General features: G+C 38.5%; 1 protein-coding gene across 6 annotated transcripts in view; it reads left to right on the top strand.

Annotated features, from left to right (window-relative positions):
* pde4ca (phosphodiesterase 4C, cAMP-specific a) overlaps window positions 1-18,919 on the top strand; it is a 146,455-nt gene that overhangs the window by 60,454 nt on the left and 67,082 nt on the right. The window contains exon 1 of one of the 6 annotated variants that reach the window (XM_057856432.1): window positions 5,652-7,251. The exons of the other annotated variants lie outside the window; for them this stretch is intronic. Within the exon in view, the coding sequence (XP_057712415.1) occupies window positions 7,124-7,251 (128 nt within the window). The 5' untranslated portion in view covers window positions 5,652-7,123. Of the gene's footprint in view, window positions 1-5,651; window positions 7,252-18,919 lie in introns of those variants that run through there. 6 annotated transcript variants of the gene reach the window in all.

Raw genomic sequence — 18,919 nt, 5'->3', positions numbered from 1 at the left:
GAGTGGCAAGTTAAGAGCGCCATACTTCAAACTCGTCCTGTTTATGAAAATCGATTGTCATATTATGCTGGTGTGTTGCAGTAATGAGCAGAAGTGACTTCTGTGGCCAGAAAACACTCAAGCGGCGCAGCGCGCACACTAGATATCATCAGATAGCAACCTAGATGTCATATGTCCGATCCCATGCCAACTCTCGCGCGCACATACTTGATATCATCAAATAACAACCTAGATGTGCTTAATTAGATCCCATGCCATTAGCTGCGTGAGCCCAGAGAGACGAGTAGTCCATATACTACATTGATGAATTAGAAACCGCCATGACTGAATGGAAGTTAAGCAGGCCAAATCAATCCTTACTAGTGACTATAGATAATGCTGCTAATACTGTTAATTCAGCATATGTTACAGATGGACTCGGACCACAAATAGGATGTTTTGCTTATATGGTAAATATAGCTGCCAAGAGAGCTGCAGCAATCAACAGTGTGCCCCACTTTACAAACAGTTCTTTTTCAGATTGTTCTCAGCACTTACAGTATATACAAAATTTCTTCAGATCAGTAAGAAGTAAGCACATAAATATCATGCACTAAAATGCTTGTTTATATGATTGCACTGTTATTTTTGCTTGTTAGCAAAAAATAAATAAATAAATAAATAATAATAATAATAACAATAATAATAACAGTTGTATTTTCTGTTTCAGAGCATTAAATGTATTGAATTGTATGGAAAATCGTACCGAACCGTGACTTAACTGTATCATTGCATCCCTTATACGTACAAATATATATATATATATATTATATATGTTTTTTTTCTTTTTTGCAAACAGAGTGGTATCGGAATGGTATCGGTATCGGCCGATACTGCACAGCCAGGTATCTGTATCGGTATCGGGCCCAAAAAATGGTATCGGTGCAACACTAGTTGAAACTAAAGCGGTTGTGTGACGTCTGTAAACGGGGGTTTCCAGGGTAAAACAGACAAATCAAAAATAGTTTGGGGGCTTAATGCACCATGAATGTGCTATTGCAGCATATAGACATATTGTTCTATCAAACACAACAGTTCTTTTGGCTTAAAATACAGCAGTTTTTTTAGAGAGGGGTGCAAGAACAGAAACTGCTTTTTCAGACTTGTCAGTGTTTTCCGCCATATACTTAAATATCTGCAGAAATGCGAGGGATGTACTAACTTTTGTGATACACTGTATATATGTTTTGTTTTTGTTTTTTTACTCTGACAGCTACTAGAAATGACCCTTACTCCCACAGTGAAAGTAGAGTTGGCTTTGTTGTTAGGAAGTGAAGACTTGAAAAGGATTTCCCACTGATTTGGAGTCAGATGGAGATTTTGGTAAATAAGTCATGTTGTTTAGGTTATGATTATCTGAATCTTTGATAATAGCAGGGTGAGGCAGCATTCAGTTATTGAAGTTAGCTGAAGGTCTGAAGGGTGCTCAAACTGTTCGCTCCTTTAAATCAGCTTTTGTTTACCACAGCATATTCATAACTGTCTTTACATTTTAAATGTCATGTTATTTTATTTTTATTCTTTTTTTTTTGTTTCATTTCCATTTCCGATTTCAAGTGTTTTTTTTAAAACTCTCTTGATGATTTAATTTGATTTTTAAAATATTTTATAAAAATTCATTTTCAAATTTTGTTTTCATTTCCTGTTTCAATTGTCTTTGTTTTTAACTATATCTTGTTGATTTAATGTGATTATTAAATATAATTTTATCTCTGTTTGTTGAGCTTCACGTGATGTAAAGCACTTTGAATTGTCATGTGAGCTGGTTGTTCTCCATTTTATTGCTATTACTATAATTTTCTGAATTTCCCCTAGGGGTGAAATTATCTTATATCAGGGGTGGCAAACTCATCTTTGTCGTTAACCACATTGTGTTTTTTCTTCTAGGTTTTCATTTTAGGTTTCCTTTAGAGTGCTTTTTTGTCTTCCAAGCAGGGCTACCATGATTAATCCAACTAATCGTTTAGAGACATTGTTAACCTCAAAATTGCGAAAGTCCTCATTTTTTTTGGAGTCTCCTAACAGCAATTAACTTCAAATGTATTTGTAGTTAAAGTTTTATTCATTTATTCATCAATTTTTTCCTAAACAACAGGGAAAAAAATATTTTAAAGTTTTTTTTTTTTTTTTTATTCTGAAAGTAGAAAAAAATCCAAATAGTCTACTTTTTTATGAAATTTTTATTGACATATTTTTTTTAAAGAGGAGACTAAATTTTTATCTGATTTCTGCAGTCATCGCTCCTTTATCGAGGACTATAGAAATTATATTTGAATTTTAGTTGAATGTAAACGGGAATTCAATGCATATTTGATTTACTTTCGTAACCCTTTGATGTGTAATGTTGGTTTTTGGTCAGTGCTAAAGTAAAATTCCCCCCTAAAATGCAATTTGAAGATATTTCTTTTCCCCTGTCAATGCGCTTTTATTGGCTGATGTGACTAGTAGTAAAAAAAAAAAAATAAAATAAAATAAAAATAAAAATACACCCAATATGAGGTCTTGCATGACAAAATTTTAGATTGCTAGGTTTTTACAACTTTTACAAGCATGTTTTCCTCAAATGTTCATTTGACTTTCTACCTTAGTTTCCAAGCAAAACATCTCTGAAAGAAAGCTTTGCGCGTGCAAAGTGACTAAACCAGACGGGATTATCCATTCTCTAATATATTCCGTGTTTGAATCTCTTTAGTAGCAAATAACGCTCTCGTGTCCCCCAAGTCATTAAATCCGATGATTCTTTAAACCTAATACTAATAAAACTAATCCAACTGTGGGAACAGAGCCTGTAGATCCCTATCTTCCTGGTCTTATGTCCAAATATTTCCTGTTTAAGTTTTCAGCAGGAGCGCACAGAAGGTCGATCAGCTATGGTTTCATATTTACTTTACACATTTCTGGTCTTCAGAAATACACTACATTGCCCCTGGCCACGGTTGACCTTGTGTGCTCTTGCATGAGAACATATTGTACATACAGTATGTGTGTGTTGTCTTTACCTAACATAGTCAAAGCATAATACATGTGGCCTATGGGGGATCCCCGTCCTGCGATTGTATCAACATTCACTATGTGGGTGAGAGAACAGGAAGGGATTAACCCTTTATTGGGTACTCAGTGAACTCATTAGCTGCTGTTGACGGCGCTAGACGTCCAATACATTTAAACATGTGACCCCAAAATGTCTCACAATCAACAGGAAGTGACTAGATATACCAACCCTCACAGCAAAGTTACCATCGGTACTGTTATTATAAATAAATTTAGGAAAGAATAGAATGTCAATAAAAGAGAAATTAATTATATTTAAATGAATAATAACAGAAATGAATCTAATTACAGCCCTAAGTCACACTCTAACGTAGAGTTGTCCAATATTATCGGCTGACAAAAGCATTTTTAATATCGACATCAGTTTTTCATTATCTGGTTTGGGCCAATATGTGTGTTGCCTTCAAAGTGATTGTAGAAGTATTATGCCTTTGTGCAAGGGCTGGTCACAGTTTAGCACAGCAGTTATGCTTTTGACCATTAGATGTCTCCAAACTAAGATGCTTGTGATTTGTTATGTGAGTAGACCACTTGCATTCATGGCGCAAAAATTCAATGAACAATAAATGATTGGAAAAATAATGAACTATCATTACAGTGTATCACAAAAGTGAGTACACCCCTTGCATTTCTGCAGATATTTAAGTATATCTTTTCTTGGGACAACACTGACAAAATGAAACTTGGACACAATGAAAATTAGTCCGTGTGTAGCTTATATAATAGAGTTAATTTATTTTTCCCTCAAAATAACTCAAAATATAGCCATTAATATCCAAACCCCTGGCAACAAAAGTGAGTACACCTCTATGAAAAATGCACATCCCTAAATGTCCAAATTGAATACTGCTTGTCATTTTCCCTCCAAAATGTCATGTGACTTGGTACAGTAGTGCTGTCTGTCAGCATTGCTGAAGAGATTGAAGAGGTGGGGGGGGGGGGGGGGTGTCATCCTGTTAGTGCTCAGACCATACGCCACACTTTACAGTACATCAAATTGGTGTGCATGGCTATCACCCCAGGAGGAAGCCTCTTCTGAAGACGGTACACAAGAAAGCCCACCCGTCACATCAGACCATAGGACATGGTTCCAGTAATCCATGTGCTTTGTTGACATGTCTTCGCAAACTGTTTGCGGGCTTTCTTGTGTACCATCTTCAGAAGAGGCTTCCTCCTGGGGTGACAACCATGCACACCAATTTGATGTAGAGTGTGGCGTAAGGTCTGAGCACTAACAGGCTGACCCCCTACCTCTTCAATCTCTGCAGCAATGCTGACAGCACTTCTGTTACGAGTCATACGACATTTCGAAGGGAAACAGACAAGCAGTACTCAATTTGGACATTTATGGATGTGCGTTTTTTCATAGGGGTGTACTCACTTTTGTTACCAGGGGTTTAGATATTAACAGCTACTGTATATTTTGTGTTATTTTGAGGGAAACATAAATGAACTCTATTATATAAGCTGCACACAGACTACTTTTCATTTGGTCAAAGTGTCATTTTGTCAGTGTTGTCCCATGAAAAGATATACATAAATAGCTGCAGAAATGCGAGGGGTGTACTCACTTTTGTGATACACTGTATTTCGGTTTGATATCGGTATTGGGTTTTTGGAGTTGGACATAACGGGATATCGCTTATCGGTTAAAAAGTTATTATCGGACAACTCTATATTTAAAGAGAACCACGGACAGAAAGACTTGCAGTCCTTAAAAAAATAAATGTTAGTATGAGTTTTAATAATTTGATATTCAAACCCTCTTAATGTTTTTATTATTTGTAAAATTTGAAAAATTAGTTTAACTAGTAGACCGCCATTGTTGTTGACGACGAAATGCAGTGACATCACTGGGCAGCACTGCCGTAAACATGGCCCCCTTCTCCCCTTTCATTTGAACCAGAGCGGAAAAGTGGTGAGCAGGACAACACTGTTGATATTTCACACAACGAGCAGCAAAAGCAATTAAATAAAAGTCTCCAGCAGGATTGAAATCCGTGTTTGATGTTTCCTCGCGATGTTATAGTCACGATTTTCCTTAGAAAGCAATCGCAACCCACATGCGCTGTCTGTCTGTGCTGTAAAACCTGAAAGGGAAACGCAACTGAAAAGAAAGTACGGCTAGCTTGACCACGGAATTAAAAAACACGGCTCACTTCAGACAGCAAGCAGTCAACAAGAACATCGGGTTTGCGAAAAAGGGTTTATTGATCGTGAAAAGGAAGACACAAAAGAGGACAGTAGGTCGGGATCAGTTAGAAAAAAAAAAAAAACCTGAGGGAAAACCGCAGTGAGAGGCAGACAAATGAAAAAAACAAGACAATGATACCACTAACAACGAAGGGATATACTGGACTGTCTCAGAAAATTAGAATACACAATATTCTAATTTTTTGAGACAGTCCTGTGTCTGAGTCCTGACTGTCTCAGGAAATTAGAATATTGTGTATTCTAATTTCCTGAGACAGTCCTGTATATATACACAGGACTGTCTCAAAAAATTAGAATATTGTGTATTCTAATTTTCTGAGACAGTCCAGTACAAACTGTCAAATGGAAGCAAGTCAATACAAGCCGCCTAGGATCGGTTTGAAGACACTGTCGATGAGCTGGAATTGGATGAAGGTACGACGTTAGGAACTCATCCCGCATCTCTGTAGCAAAACATTCTGAACAGCAGCAGAATGTGACAAAATCATGCCAGTTGTCATACTAGCCTTGCTTGCTAGCTAGCACACCTTTTCCCCAGTTCAGGCCATTACACGTGTAAAAAATGGTGCCCTCCATGGGTCAAAACATGTACTAAATATTATTGATTTTTAAATCAATGGCAGTAATATATGTGTTTTTAATAACATATTTTAGTAAAAGAGAACAATTGTGGCTAATTAGAGCCTACAAGTCTTTAAGTCCAAGGTTCCCTTTAAACTGGGAGGACTGGCCATTAATTCTCATCTTTCAGTGCCACTGACGGAGCTAGACGTCCAATCCATTTTGACTGGGAGAGGCAATGAATAAATGTTTAGGACGTCTAGTATTGTCAATGACAGACAATGAGTTGAGAGTAAACTGTAAGCTCTTAAAAAAAGGTCATAATTCGTGCATGAAAGGGTTAATATTGTGGCCTACATAGTACACAATGCCATGTCCTCATATGTGGACGCCAGGTCTTAATGAGGTGTTTCCAAATGACCAAAAATAGTCACTTGCCCTATAAAGGGTTAAAGCGGCTCAAACATTTGGGGAAGGCTGAACCCATGCTGGCTATGATCCCTCCCCCTTTCTTAGCTCTGACCTCAGTCTCAAACTTGTATGTGATACACACGCACACACACTTGCTTGGTCACATGCCCACTCACCCACACACACACACACACACACACACACATGTATCTCCCACTCTGCAGGGGCACTTGGACAAACAGACCAAAATGGACAAAGACTTGAGCTAGTGTGAGTGACTGAAGTTGGGAGAGGGAAGAGGAAGGACTTGTTTTTGTTTGCTCTGTGATTAAAAGGTGCAACAACCCGAGGGGAGCGGAGGAAGCAGTGAGTGAAACAGAAGAAGAGCAAGGGGAGGCGAGGAGACACATCCGAAGGCAGAAAGAGGGGGGCGAGGGCAGCTGGAACAGCGACACATTTAGACCTGAAGCAAAGATCCACGTCAGGGATCTATTAATGCAGCGCTACTGGGGATGAAATCCTTGCGTCTTCAAGGCAGAACCAAGATTGACAGCTGGAAGTCTCTCACTGGAGGAATCCAGGTGTTCAGACAGACAGTCCGGTGTCATCTCCTCATTGAAAATTCTCAAGATCCTAGGATGGATTGGCCATCTAACTCCTAGAACCGGTGTCAAGTCCAACTGGTTGGGAATGACAACCCCCGGGAATCCGCGGAGAGCCGGACAGTCCCACGGAGCGAGACAGACGAGGGAACGAGCGGCGCTTTCCAGGGATGAGAGTCGACCCGAGCTGAGGGGAAGCCAGATACCCAGAAGAAGAGGCTGACTGCGGGTCGGCCGGAGGAATCATGAGCGTGCCGACCAACTGCGGGTTCTGTTATTCTGGGGAGCGGAGCGTCATGGTGCGCAGCGGGAACAAGTGGGGATCACCCTGTGCTGTCAACAGGCCCATTGACATCATACAGAAACGCAGGCGGTAATTCAAAGCTTTCTCTTCTGATTTCCATATACAGTGTGAGCACAATATTGTGTTTGTGAGTTGAGGAGCTTAATAGATTCTGCCAATCGTAAGTGTCTCAATTTTCTCCTGGATTTTTGCTTCTCACATTATTTTTACCACAATAGTGTCTACGTTAACGCATTGGTTTGAGCACTAAAAGCCAGTCCTCCCAAAATTAAATAAACTGGACGTCTATCGTTGTTAATGATATAATGTTTTAGTGTGATTATATACAGTCAGGTGAAAAAATTTGGACACCCTATTAAATATTCAGTTCTTTATTAAGAAATGTTCACATATCAATGTCTGATCATGTTTTTCTTTATATCTGGAAAAGAAAGTGATATAATTGCAGATAAATAACAAAAGATAACATTGTTTTACTCATTAAACCAAATACATCAACAAAAAATGCATATTCTAACTGAGGAAAAAGTTCGGACACCCTTCCACCTAATAGCGTTACCTCCTTTGGCTGAAATAACTTCAGTGAGACGCTTTTTGTAGCCAACTACCAGTCTTTGACATTGGTCAGAAGAAAGTTTGCACCACTCCTCAACGCAGAATACTTTCAACAGTGACTGACTGTTGAAGTAAGTGAAAACACAATGGTGAGATCAAAGGAGCTGTCTGAGGCCTTCAGAAAGAAGATTGTAAACACTTATGAGTCTGGTAAGGGATTTCAAAAGATCTCAAAGGAATATCAAATCTGCCTTTTCACTGTCCAGAAAATAGTCTACAAGTGGAGGACATTCAAAACAACTGCCAACATGCCCAGGTCTGGCCGTCCAAGCAATTTCACCCCGAGTGCAGATCCCAAAATTCTAAAATAAGTCTCCAAAAATCCTGAAATGTCATCACGGTCTCCAAAAATCCTGAAATGTCATCACGGAACCTACAGCAGGCTCTTGCTACTGTTGATGTGAATGTTCATACCTCTACAATCAGAAAGAGACTTCACAAGTTGAACCTTAATGGGAGGTGTGCAGGGAGGAAACCTTTCCTCTCTAAGAAGAATATGAAGGCCAGACTGAAGTTTGCCAGAGTGAATGTAGACAAGGACCAGGACTTCTGGAATAATGTTCTATGGACAGATGAATCTAAAATTGAATTATTTGGACACCAGAACAGAGGACATTTTTGGCGTAAACCCAATACAGCATTCCAAGAAAAGAACCTTATACCAACTGAGAAACATGGAGGTGGAAGTGTCATAGTTTAGGGATGCTTTGCTACAGCAGGACCTGGCCAGCTTACCATCATAGAATCCACCATGAATTCTATCATGTATTACAGGGTGCTTGAGGAACATGTAAGATCATCTGTGGAAAAAAATTAAAGCTGAAGTGAAACTGGACCCTGCAACATCACAATGACCCAAAACATACCAGTAAATCCACCAAGGACTGGCTGAAAATAAATGGAGAGTCCTGGAATGGCTGAGACAAAGCCCAGATCTTAATCCCACTGAGATGCTTAGGGGTGACTTGAAACGGGCTGTACATGCAAGAAACCCCTCAAAAATTTCACTTCTGAAAGTATTCTGCGTTGAGGAGTGGGGCAAACTTTGTTCAGACCGATGTCAAAGACAGGTAGATGGCTACAAAAAGCATCTCACTGAAGTTATTTCAGCCAAAGGGGCTAACACTAGCTATTAGGTGGTAGGGTGTCATAACTTTTTCCTCAGTTAGAGTATGCATTTTGGTTGATATATTTGGTTTAATGAGTAAATCAATGTTAATTTTTGTTGTTTACCTGCAATTAAATCACTTTCTCTTCCTTTGATAAAGAAAAACAAGATCAGACATTGATATATGAACATTTTTTTTCTTATAAACCTGTCCTGTTCAGCTGTTATACATGAACATTTCTTAATAAAGAACTGAATCTTTCATGGGGTGTCCTAATTTTTTCACATGACTGTCGTTTTTCCATTTCAAAATAGCTTTTCTCTTTAATAGTTGCATCATAGCTTGATTACCTGACCTATGTATCGATAATTGTCGTATCACCACATTGTGAGATCATAGTTATCGTGAGGTATCGCCAAAACAAAAGTAAACGATCATCATAAATTCATTCTATTGTATTGTTGTAATAATTTGAAAATAATCAACTCTATAGTGCCGATAATTCCAAAATCAATTATTTAAAATAGCCATTAGAGCTCACTATACAGGCAAACAATGAGTGGGATAAATCACCACATAACATAAACATATGGTGCATAAAGCGGTTTTCATATTGCTCTGCAGGTATTCTTTTTATTAAATCTGTAGTAAAAAAATTTGCAAGAATGCAGTGGTAGTTCAGTAAGATGATGCACAGAACTGTCTTCTGTTTTTTGGCTTTTATTTTTCGTAGGAAAAACATCAAAAAGGATTGCCATGGCTTGGATCTTGCTTTGATGCTTTCTTGGAGAGCGGTTGTTGCCAGGATGTTTCCTTTGTAATTTCAGTCTTTTTGTCTTTAATGCTTGACCTATTGTTCTTTAATAATTGTTGGATTTTCTTGAACGAAATGATGAGCTGTTAAAAAAGCATTGTAGTGTTATTTCAAAGCCGTGGAACTGATGTGACAAATGGGTTTGGATCTTTTGTATCGCTGTAGTTCTTCCGTTTCACTGTAAACGAGAAAACATTTTTTTCTCAGAAAAAAAGATATGATTTCTTATAAGGATATAGGTTATTAAATTGAGATGGACCTTGCTTCATCGGACAACTAATCTGTAAGGTTTCTTTTTTTTGAGTCATGGTATTGACCTTTTTACGCATGCATCCACTTATGCAAAAAGATGAGGTGATGATGCTGGAGAGTAAAGGTCTGTGTCTCCATTATATTCTCCTAAGGAATAGTATGTAGAAGCCAGATGTGAGATTAACTACCATGTCAGGTCCTATGTTTAATTTACTCATGAGACAACCAAAAGTGATTGATGTTCAAACTGTGACCTTTTTAGGCACTTTTTCCACATGTTCACTGTGGCAGTACTTCATCATTTACCCATGCAAACGCTTATCAGTCTTTCAGACAAGAAGGGCAGAGTCCTCCTGATAAATGTACAGCCCTACCGCATGGATTAAACTGTTTAGGTTTTATTATTATTATTTTATATAAAAAAAATATTTGTTTGTTTGTTTTAAAACTGTATGTGTATATATACTGTGTGTATATATACATATATATATATATATATATATATATATATATATATATATATATATATATATACACACACAGTGGGGTAAATAAGTATTTAGTCAACCACTAATTGTGCAAGTTCTCCCACTTGAAAATATTAGAGAGGCCTGTAATTGTCAACATGGGTAAACCTCAACCATGAGAGACAGAATGTGGAAAAAAAAAAAAAGCAGAAAATCACATTGTTTGATTTTTAAAGAATTTGTTTGCAATCATGGTGGAAAATAAGTCTTTGGTCTATACCAAAAGTTCATCTCAATACTTTTTTATGTACCCTTTGTTGGCAATAACAGAGGCCAAACGTTTTCTGTAACTCTTCACAAGCTTTTCACACACTGTTGCTGGTATTTTGGCCCATTCCTCCATGCATATCTCCTCTAGAGCAGTGATGTTTTGGGGCTGTCGTTGGGCAACACGGACTTTCAACTCCCTCCTCACCCCGTGGTGTCAAAATGATAGCAAGAATGGTGAGCAAAAATACCAGAATCACACGGGGGGACCTAGTGAATCACCTACAGAGAGCTGGGACCACAGTTACAAAGGCTACTATCAGTAACACAATGCGCCGCCAGGGACTCAAATCCTGCCCTGCCAGACGTGTCCCTCTGCTGAAGTAAGTACACGTCCAGGCCTGTCTGCGGTTCGCTAGAGAGCATTTGGATGATCCAGAAGAGGACTGGGAGAATGTGTTATGGTCAGATGAAACCAAAAATAGAACTTTTTGGTAGAAACACAGGTTCTCGTGTTTGGAGGAAAAAGAATACTGAATTGCACCTACCCACTGTGAAGCATGGGGGTGGAAACATCATGCTTTGGGGCTGTTTTTCTGCACAGGGACCAGGACGACTGATCTGTGTAAAGGAAAGAATGAATGGGGCAATGTATTGAGAGATTTTGAGTGAAAATCTCCTTCCATCAGCAAGGGCATTGAAGATGAGACGTGGCTGGGTCTTTCAGCATGACAATGATCCCAAACACACAGCCAGGGCAACAAAGGAGTGGCTTCGTAAGAAGCATTTCAAGGTCCTGGAGTGGCCTAGCCAGTCTCCAGATCTCAACCCCATAGAAAATCTGTGGAGGGAGTTGAAAGTCCGTGTTGCCCAACGACAGCCCCAAAACATCACTGCTCTAGAGGAGATCTGCATGGAGGAATGGGTCAAAATAACAGCAACAGTGTGTGAAAAGCTTGTGAAGAGTTACAGAAAACGTTTGGGCTCTGTTATTGCCAACAAAGGGTACATGACAAAGTATTGAGATGAACTTTTGGTATTGACCAAATACTTATTTTCCACTATGATTTGCAAATATATTCTTTAAAAATCAAACAATGTGATTTTCTGTTTTTTTTTCCCACATTCTGTCTCTCATGGTTGAGGTTTACCCATGTTGACAAATACAGGCCTCTCTAATATTTTCCAAATGGGAGAACATGCACAATTAGTGGTTGACTAAATACTTATTTGCCCCACTGTATATATAGATTTTTTTGTCCTTTTCCCCAAAGGCATTTATAATTTTTGCTATGCTTTTTTCTTTCTCTCTTTTACTAACTACCACAACACAAACTCTGAGCTGGCAGTGAGTGAGTTAAGCAAATAACTTTTGAATAGATGTCCACTGTAGTGACCACAGACCCTGAAATGGCAGCGTTTTCTTGCTGTTCTTATTGTTTGTTGTCCAAGTAACGCATTTACTATTGGATCATTCTTTAATTCTTTGTACAGACTTCAGAGGCGTAGGGGGGTGCGAGTGCGCGCTGCGTGCACGTGCGGTCATCTTGGCTATAAAAGTGGCGAAAACTAAGCACTTTACACTGACTCATATGGATATACTTACATTCAGTCATGGACGCACACATTTTAACAGGTGGCAGTCATCAGCTTGAAATCCGCACCTTACGCCAATTCTCGCTCCCAGAATACGCAGCACTTGTGACGTAGGACAATAACAGGACTGGTTGCTATGGGAACGTACGCATACCCAAGGAACCTTGCTAAAAGGAGTATTGAAATTGCTAATAAAATCGTTTAGGATGATTTTAGATGCATCTATGTTATATTTTTCTTATAGAGTATTCGACGAGGAATACGATAGACCCATTAATAGAATTTTTGGGAAAAATCACCATTTCTTTAAGTAGTCACATGAATAATGAGGTGGTTTGTGAAAATCAAGGCAAGATAACACGGCAAGGACTTTCCAGAGAGTAGTTGGTGAGTAACTCTTTAAACAATCATGTGGTATTAATTCTGATTGGACTTTCCTAAACATGTATAATCTGCGACATAGTTAGTGCTGATTGGGATTGATAACAGAATCTTTAGATAATCTGTCAAATGATTCCATGGTATTGAAACACTCCCTACACTTGTCGTTGCGACAGTGCAGTAAAACTGCGTGTCCTAAATCTGTTAGCCCTCTGGGGGCCCCTGCTGGCTGGGCGCCCTAGGCAATTGCCTGGTATGCCTAATGGGACGCGACACCTCTGTGTACAGTTTAGCCTTTTGTTCTCAATTTTGAATGGCTTGATCTAGCGTGAGCCACATTAAAAAACTATGAAGGCAGCCAGGAGCAGGACGGAAAAATCCAACAGAGCCTTTCGGAAGGTTTCTAACCTCACCGCTGACAACAAACAATGTTGAAGCAAGTGATTTATGCGAGCCTAAATTGTATATGAAGTGCTAGCTTTGAAAAAATGGCAGATCTGGCACAGCGCGTGTGAATGAGGTAACGGAGGTTACGCTTTCTGAGCGTATTTCACCGAAGTTCAAGCCTTTGTCAGTTCAGGGGAAGGCAAATCTTCTTGCTCTCAAGTGTGAAAGTTGGATGCCATTTAGAGCCAGACCACTTTAAGGAGTCATTTTATCTGTTTGTAAGAATTTCTCAGGAGCAACTCGTTAGCTCGACTTTAGCACTTGCACTACATGAATCTTCTTGTTTGTAGCAATGAAGTCATCGCATGCCTTCAGTAGAGCATAGCGTCACCGCTAAAACGCATTATGTGATCATAAATATGTCGTAAGGTGTTTTTTCTTGAATTATCGGCGGCTTTGAATGGTAGAGAGCACAACGGGGAACATCCCTGGCTGTCGTATATCTGCCTCACAGATACGGCTAGAAACGTCACTCCTCCCGATGTTCTTGCACTTTACGCGCTGATGGAACAGCTCGTTCTTGTAAATCAACATTTGAGTTGACTTTAATGGTCATGACATCTGTTAAGTTGTTTTACTGTCCAGTGATGGACTTTCTGTGCTAGATTAGTTTATCACTTTATTATCAGGCTATTACGCATGGTTGTAGATGTCAGTTTGGGATTTTTTTTTTTGTTTTTTTTTTTGGTAGATTTGTAAAGATTTGTGGTTTCAACTCATTGGCTGCCATTGACAGTCATAGACATCTAGTCCATTAGAGCTGGGGGAGAATGCTAGCCCTCCCAGCTCAAATGAATCAGACATCTTTCACCGTCAATGGCACTCAATGGCTTTATGCACTTTTTGCAGGCTTTCCAAAATGTTAAGATATTTAAAGTACGTATGGCAGGATGAAAAATGTCTTAAAAAGCATTATTATGTGAATTAGAATCATATTATGAGACGATTTGACTACAGTGCCCTCCATAATTATTGGCACCCCTGGTTAAGATGTGTTTTTTAGCTTCTAATAATTATCTTTAATTCAAATAATATGGGACCTTAATGGAAAAAAGAGAAAAATCCAACCTTCAACACAAGTGCATTTATTCAGTGGGAAAAAAATCCCACATAAAGAAGTAATTATTTGACATCAAATAATGTGTGTCACAATTATTAGCACCCCAGGTGTTAATACTTTGTACAACCCCCCTTTGCCAACAAAAAAAGGTCTGGGGACTGAGATGGCCATGGGAGGAGCTTGATTTTGTGTCTGGTGAACCATTTCTGTGTAGATTTGGCCATATGTTTAGGGTCATTGTCTTGCTGAAAGACCCAGTGACAACCCATCTTCAGCTTTCGGGCAGAGGGCAACAGATTTTGATTTAAAATGTCCTGGTATTTCAAAGCATTCATGATGCCATGCACGCTAACAAGGTTCCCAGGGCCTTTGGAAGCGAAACAGCCCCACAGCATCACTGACCCACCCCCATACTTCACAGTGGGTATGTGGTGCTTTTCAGCATGCGCATCTTTCGTGGCAAGCCAGACCCACTTAGAGTGTTTGTTGCCAAAAAGCTCAATCTTGGTCTCATCTGACCAAAGCACAGGGTCCCAGGCTTCAACTGGGACCCTGTGCTTTGGTCAGATTATATATAATATATATTTTTTAAAAATGTATATATATATATATATATATATATATATATATATATATATATATATATATATAAGATAGAAAATCGAGCATAGACTTTCATTTGACGGGACACGAGGCTCTGGGCCGATCCTATTTTGAAAAACCTAAAATTCAAGTATTTTCAAAACCAAAGCCGCTAGCGACCTAAGACAAAAACAGGCCCCTCCCTTAGGCATATATAAGTCCCGATAAATATTATTTAAAAAAAACCATATATAAAATCCTGATTTATTATTTTTTATACAAGTATAACAAAATTTAAAATTGCTATAAAATTCTCAAATTTTACGCTAGATGCACACAAATCCCCAAATGCACAGATAATCACATATATTTTCAGGCTCAATAGCAATACTTAACACCATTTAATTTTATGCCCAAAATAGTAACTTAATTTTTTTTTCTATTTAGTGTTTTCAACAGCTAATAAATCACTCAATTTTCACATCAGAAACTTAATACTTGAGGAAAGCATGCAGAATCATCTTCATTTTACTCAATAAACGCAAATTTAGCATTTTTCTATATTCAATCACAACTTATTTAGGTTGAATTCCGCTATTGTGTAGAGATACAAACTCCAACAGGTGGCCGTCACAAAACACAGAGCTTTTTAAGTTGAAAATTCTTGTAAATAAATGCTTAAATCACGTAATTTCCATAGATATGAGCTTAAAACAGTCTACTGTGGATTTTTGGTTAAAAACAAAAAACAGGCAGTTATCGTTCATTTTACGTAAATATTTCAAGCAAAAGTTACAGTATTATTTAATCCAACATGGCGGCCGTTACGAAACTGAGAGCTTTTAAAGTTGAAATTTCTTGTAAATAAATGCTTAAATAGCGGAATTTCTACAGATATGAACGTAAAACAGTCTAGATTCTTGGTTAAAAGCAAAAAACAGAAAGTTATCGTTCGGTTTACGTAAATATTTTGAAGCAAAAGTTACGGTATTGTGTAATCCAACATGGCGGCCTCACAAAACAAATGGCTTTTTATGTTAAAATTTCTTGAAAAGAAATGCTTAAATCGCAGAATTTCTACACATATGAATGTAAAACACTCAAAACTCTTGGTTAAAAGCAAAAAAAAAACAGTCATCATTCATTCCAACTGGTCCAGAATTCAGCTGCCTCCATCATAACAGGTACCCCATCCATCCACCACATCACCCCAGTCCTCCAACAGCTTTACTGGATCCCGGTCCACTTTCGAATACAGTTCAAAGTTCTCCTCCTCACACTCAAGGCCATCCATAACCTCGCCCCTCCATACCTGTCCCATCTCATTCATGTTACTATTCCCTCCTGTGCCCTTAGATCCTCCTCCTCCATACAACTGTCTTTCCCCCCCCCCGCTCGCCTCAGCACTATGGGGAGCCGAGCGTTCAGCCGCTTGGCTCCCCGGCTTTGGAATTCACTCCCACCCGACCTCAGGAACATAGATTCCCTCCCCCTTTTTTCAATCAAAACTCAAAACTCACCTGTTTAGACTAGCCTATCCACAATAATCACTAATTTCTGGTCTTTTTCACTGCCCTTATATCTCCTTTAGTTTTTCAAATTTCCTTAAACATTCTATACTTTCATTTTCTCACTTTTAATATGTTTAAATGTTTTAAATGATTGTACGCCGACCTTGAGTGCCAGAAAGGCGCCTTCAAATAAAATGTATTATTAATATTATTATTTTACGTAAATATTTCAAGCTAAATGTAGGCTATTTTTTTCCCATTAATTTCATTGTATTCACAACGTTTCAAAGTGCATGCATAGTGCAAAAAATATAATAATTACCTTGAATCCACGACCAAATCACTCTTGAGACAATCCTGCCTGCTCGTATGCAGTAAAACCTTTGTCCTAGTTCCACTTAAATCTGGCGTTAGAATGCAGCGTGTGTTTGATTTCATCAACTTCTGTCTGGTTCCGGCCCCCTACGGGAAGACGTGGCGCAATGTCTGTGAGAGCTGTCTTGTCAACTGATGGTGGAGTCTATGAATCAAGTATTGACATACAATGAACAGTGAAATGAACAGGCATTGACTGCAATGTTTATTTATCACTATTATGTATTTCTATAGGCTGAAGGCAGCCTGTCAAGTCACCACTAGAGTAGTTGTTGGTCAAGTGGACACTAACTTTGAAGTCCTTCTCCATCATTCATGAACCGATTGTCCTGAAACTTGCTAGCTATGTTGTATGGACCTCTCACCAGCCATCCTCATAGCCCGATTTTTCTGGATTAGAGCGGATTCAATAACTGTAGACTTATTGTTGTTGTTGTTACAATTTAGCAAGTAGAGGGCAGTTGCGCTTTTCATCACAGCCTTCTGCCTGTAGTGTGCTGTAGCACACCCATGCGTGTTGAAAAGGAAACAGATGTGTACAAGTACTAACAGCGTAACTAGGTAAGATGTAGAGGAAAAAACTGAACGTGATAAAGAAAAACTGAGTCCGGTTTTGGTTTCTGCAAACAAAAATTAAGTTAAAAACAGCTGTCAGACCTAAACTAACAGATTTTTTAAAAAATTCCAATTGTAGCTCGGTGTTATTTTTACCACAGACAGCTGAAAATGTGTAATATACACAAATGAACTGATTTTGAGCATTTATCCCAGTTTTTCAGAGATTTCGGCATCTGAGTTATATTGGCACTTCCAGCACAAGCGCATGACATTCTCAGTGTATCCTCAATCAAAACCTTCATATATTTTCTAAAAAACATTGTACACTGGCTATGATAATGAACCCAGTGACTTGAAACAGAGGGAAGTGTTAAAAACGCCACTCCACAGGCGTGTGCGACTATTGTCAAATCAATGGACGGAAAGAGGTCATGCAGTAGCAACAAAAAAAAACATTGTTTACAGTGTATCCTCATGAACAATGCCGTATTTTGTTAGGATAGCTAATGAATAGTCCTTAACATTTACCATTTTGTGGAAAATTGCTGCCGCCAGCCTGCTGTCTGAGGTATTGAATTTAAACGTTGTTTTGGGGTATTTTCTCAATGATGGGTTATCACTGAAACAAAACTTTAGGACTTAAACCTTTAAACAAACCTTCTGAGGTGAGAGTTTATTCGGATATTAATTTTGGAATTTTATTTGTTTTGGATGATGGAATACATCAATGTGTCAAAAAGGTGTCAGATATCATTTTGACAATGTTTGATATTTTCGGTCGAACTGCTCACAAATGCATCGACTGTTGGCAGTGGAACCACTTTAAGACCTCTTGATTTGGTAGAACGACTTTTAAGATTTTTTTGTAACTGATTAAAATATGATGAAAGTTGACTTAAACCTGACAGACTAGTTTCCCTTAAAGAGGTATTTCCATAAATTGCCATACAGCTAAATTGTTAGATTGGGACACATTCAGGCAACTCATTATTCTGTCGTGAAGTGTTGAACTTGTCTCAACCTCTTCTTATTTCTTCTCTAGTTACCTTTCCTTTTGTCTCACTTCACTTCCACTTCCAGACCTTCCAAGTTATCTCCTCTCACTTGTCTCATTTTGTTCGTTTCCATGCCAGACAGTTCCACAGGACAGAAGTTGAGGGTAATGACTCAGAAAGACAGTTTGTATTTGAGCCAATGATGTCATTTCATACACGTGTGGAACTAAAGCTGCGTTCACACCGGTGTTCTGCCAAAATGTCCTACATTGGCGAAACGTCCACATGCGGCGAATTTGACACCCGTCCCAAACCACTACTGTGCGCGCTAAACTTGTTTTATTAAGATGCATACAGGCAGAATGTATTAAAAAAATGCCTTAAGAAAATACTTAAATGGAAAAAAAGCATGTTTATTTCATATTTCAAGTGGCATTTTATACTCCTGAATGAATTGGACCGCTTGGATGTGTGTGGAAGCGATTGTTTTTGATTGTTATTGTTGCTTTGTTGCTGGAGAGAGAGTAATATTATATTATAATTAGTGTTGCACCGATACCATTTTTTGGGCCCGATACCGATACAGATACCTGGCTGTGCAGTATCCGATACCATTCCGATACCACTCTGTTTGCAAAAAAAAAAAAAAAAAAATATATATATATATATATATATATATAGTATGTATGTATGTATGTACGTATAAGG

Source organism: Corythoichthys intestinalis, chromosome 14 (assembly GCF_030265065.1).
Source record: "Corythoichthys intestinalis isolate RoL2023-P3 chromosome 14, ASM3026506v1, whole genome shotgun sequence".
Lineage (NCBI taxonomy): Eukaryota > Metazoa > Chordata > Actinopteri > Syngnathiformes > Syngnathidae > Corythoichthys > Corythoichthys intestinalis.
Note: the sequence above shows the minus strand (reverse complement) of the source record. Positions and strands in the feature narration are given on the sequence as shown.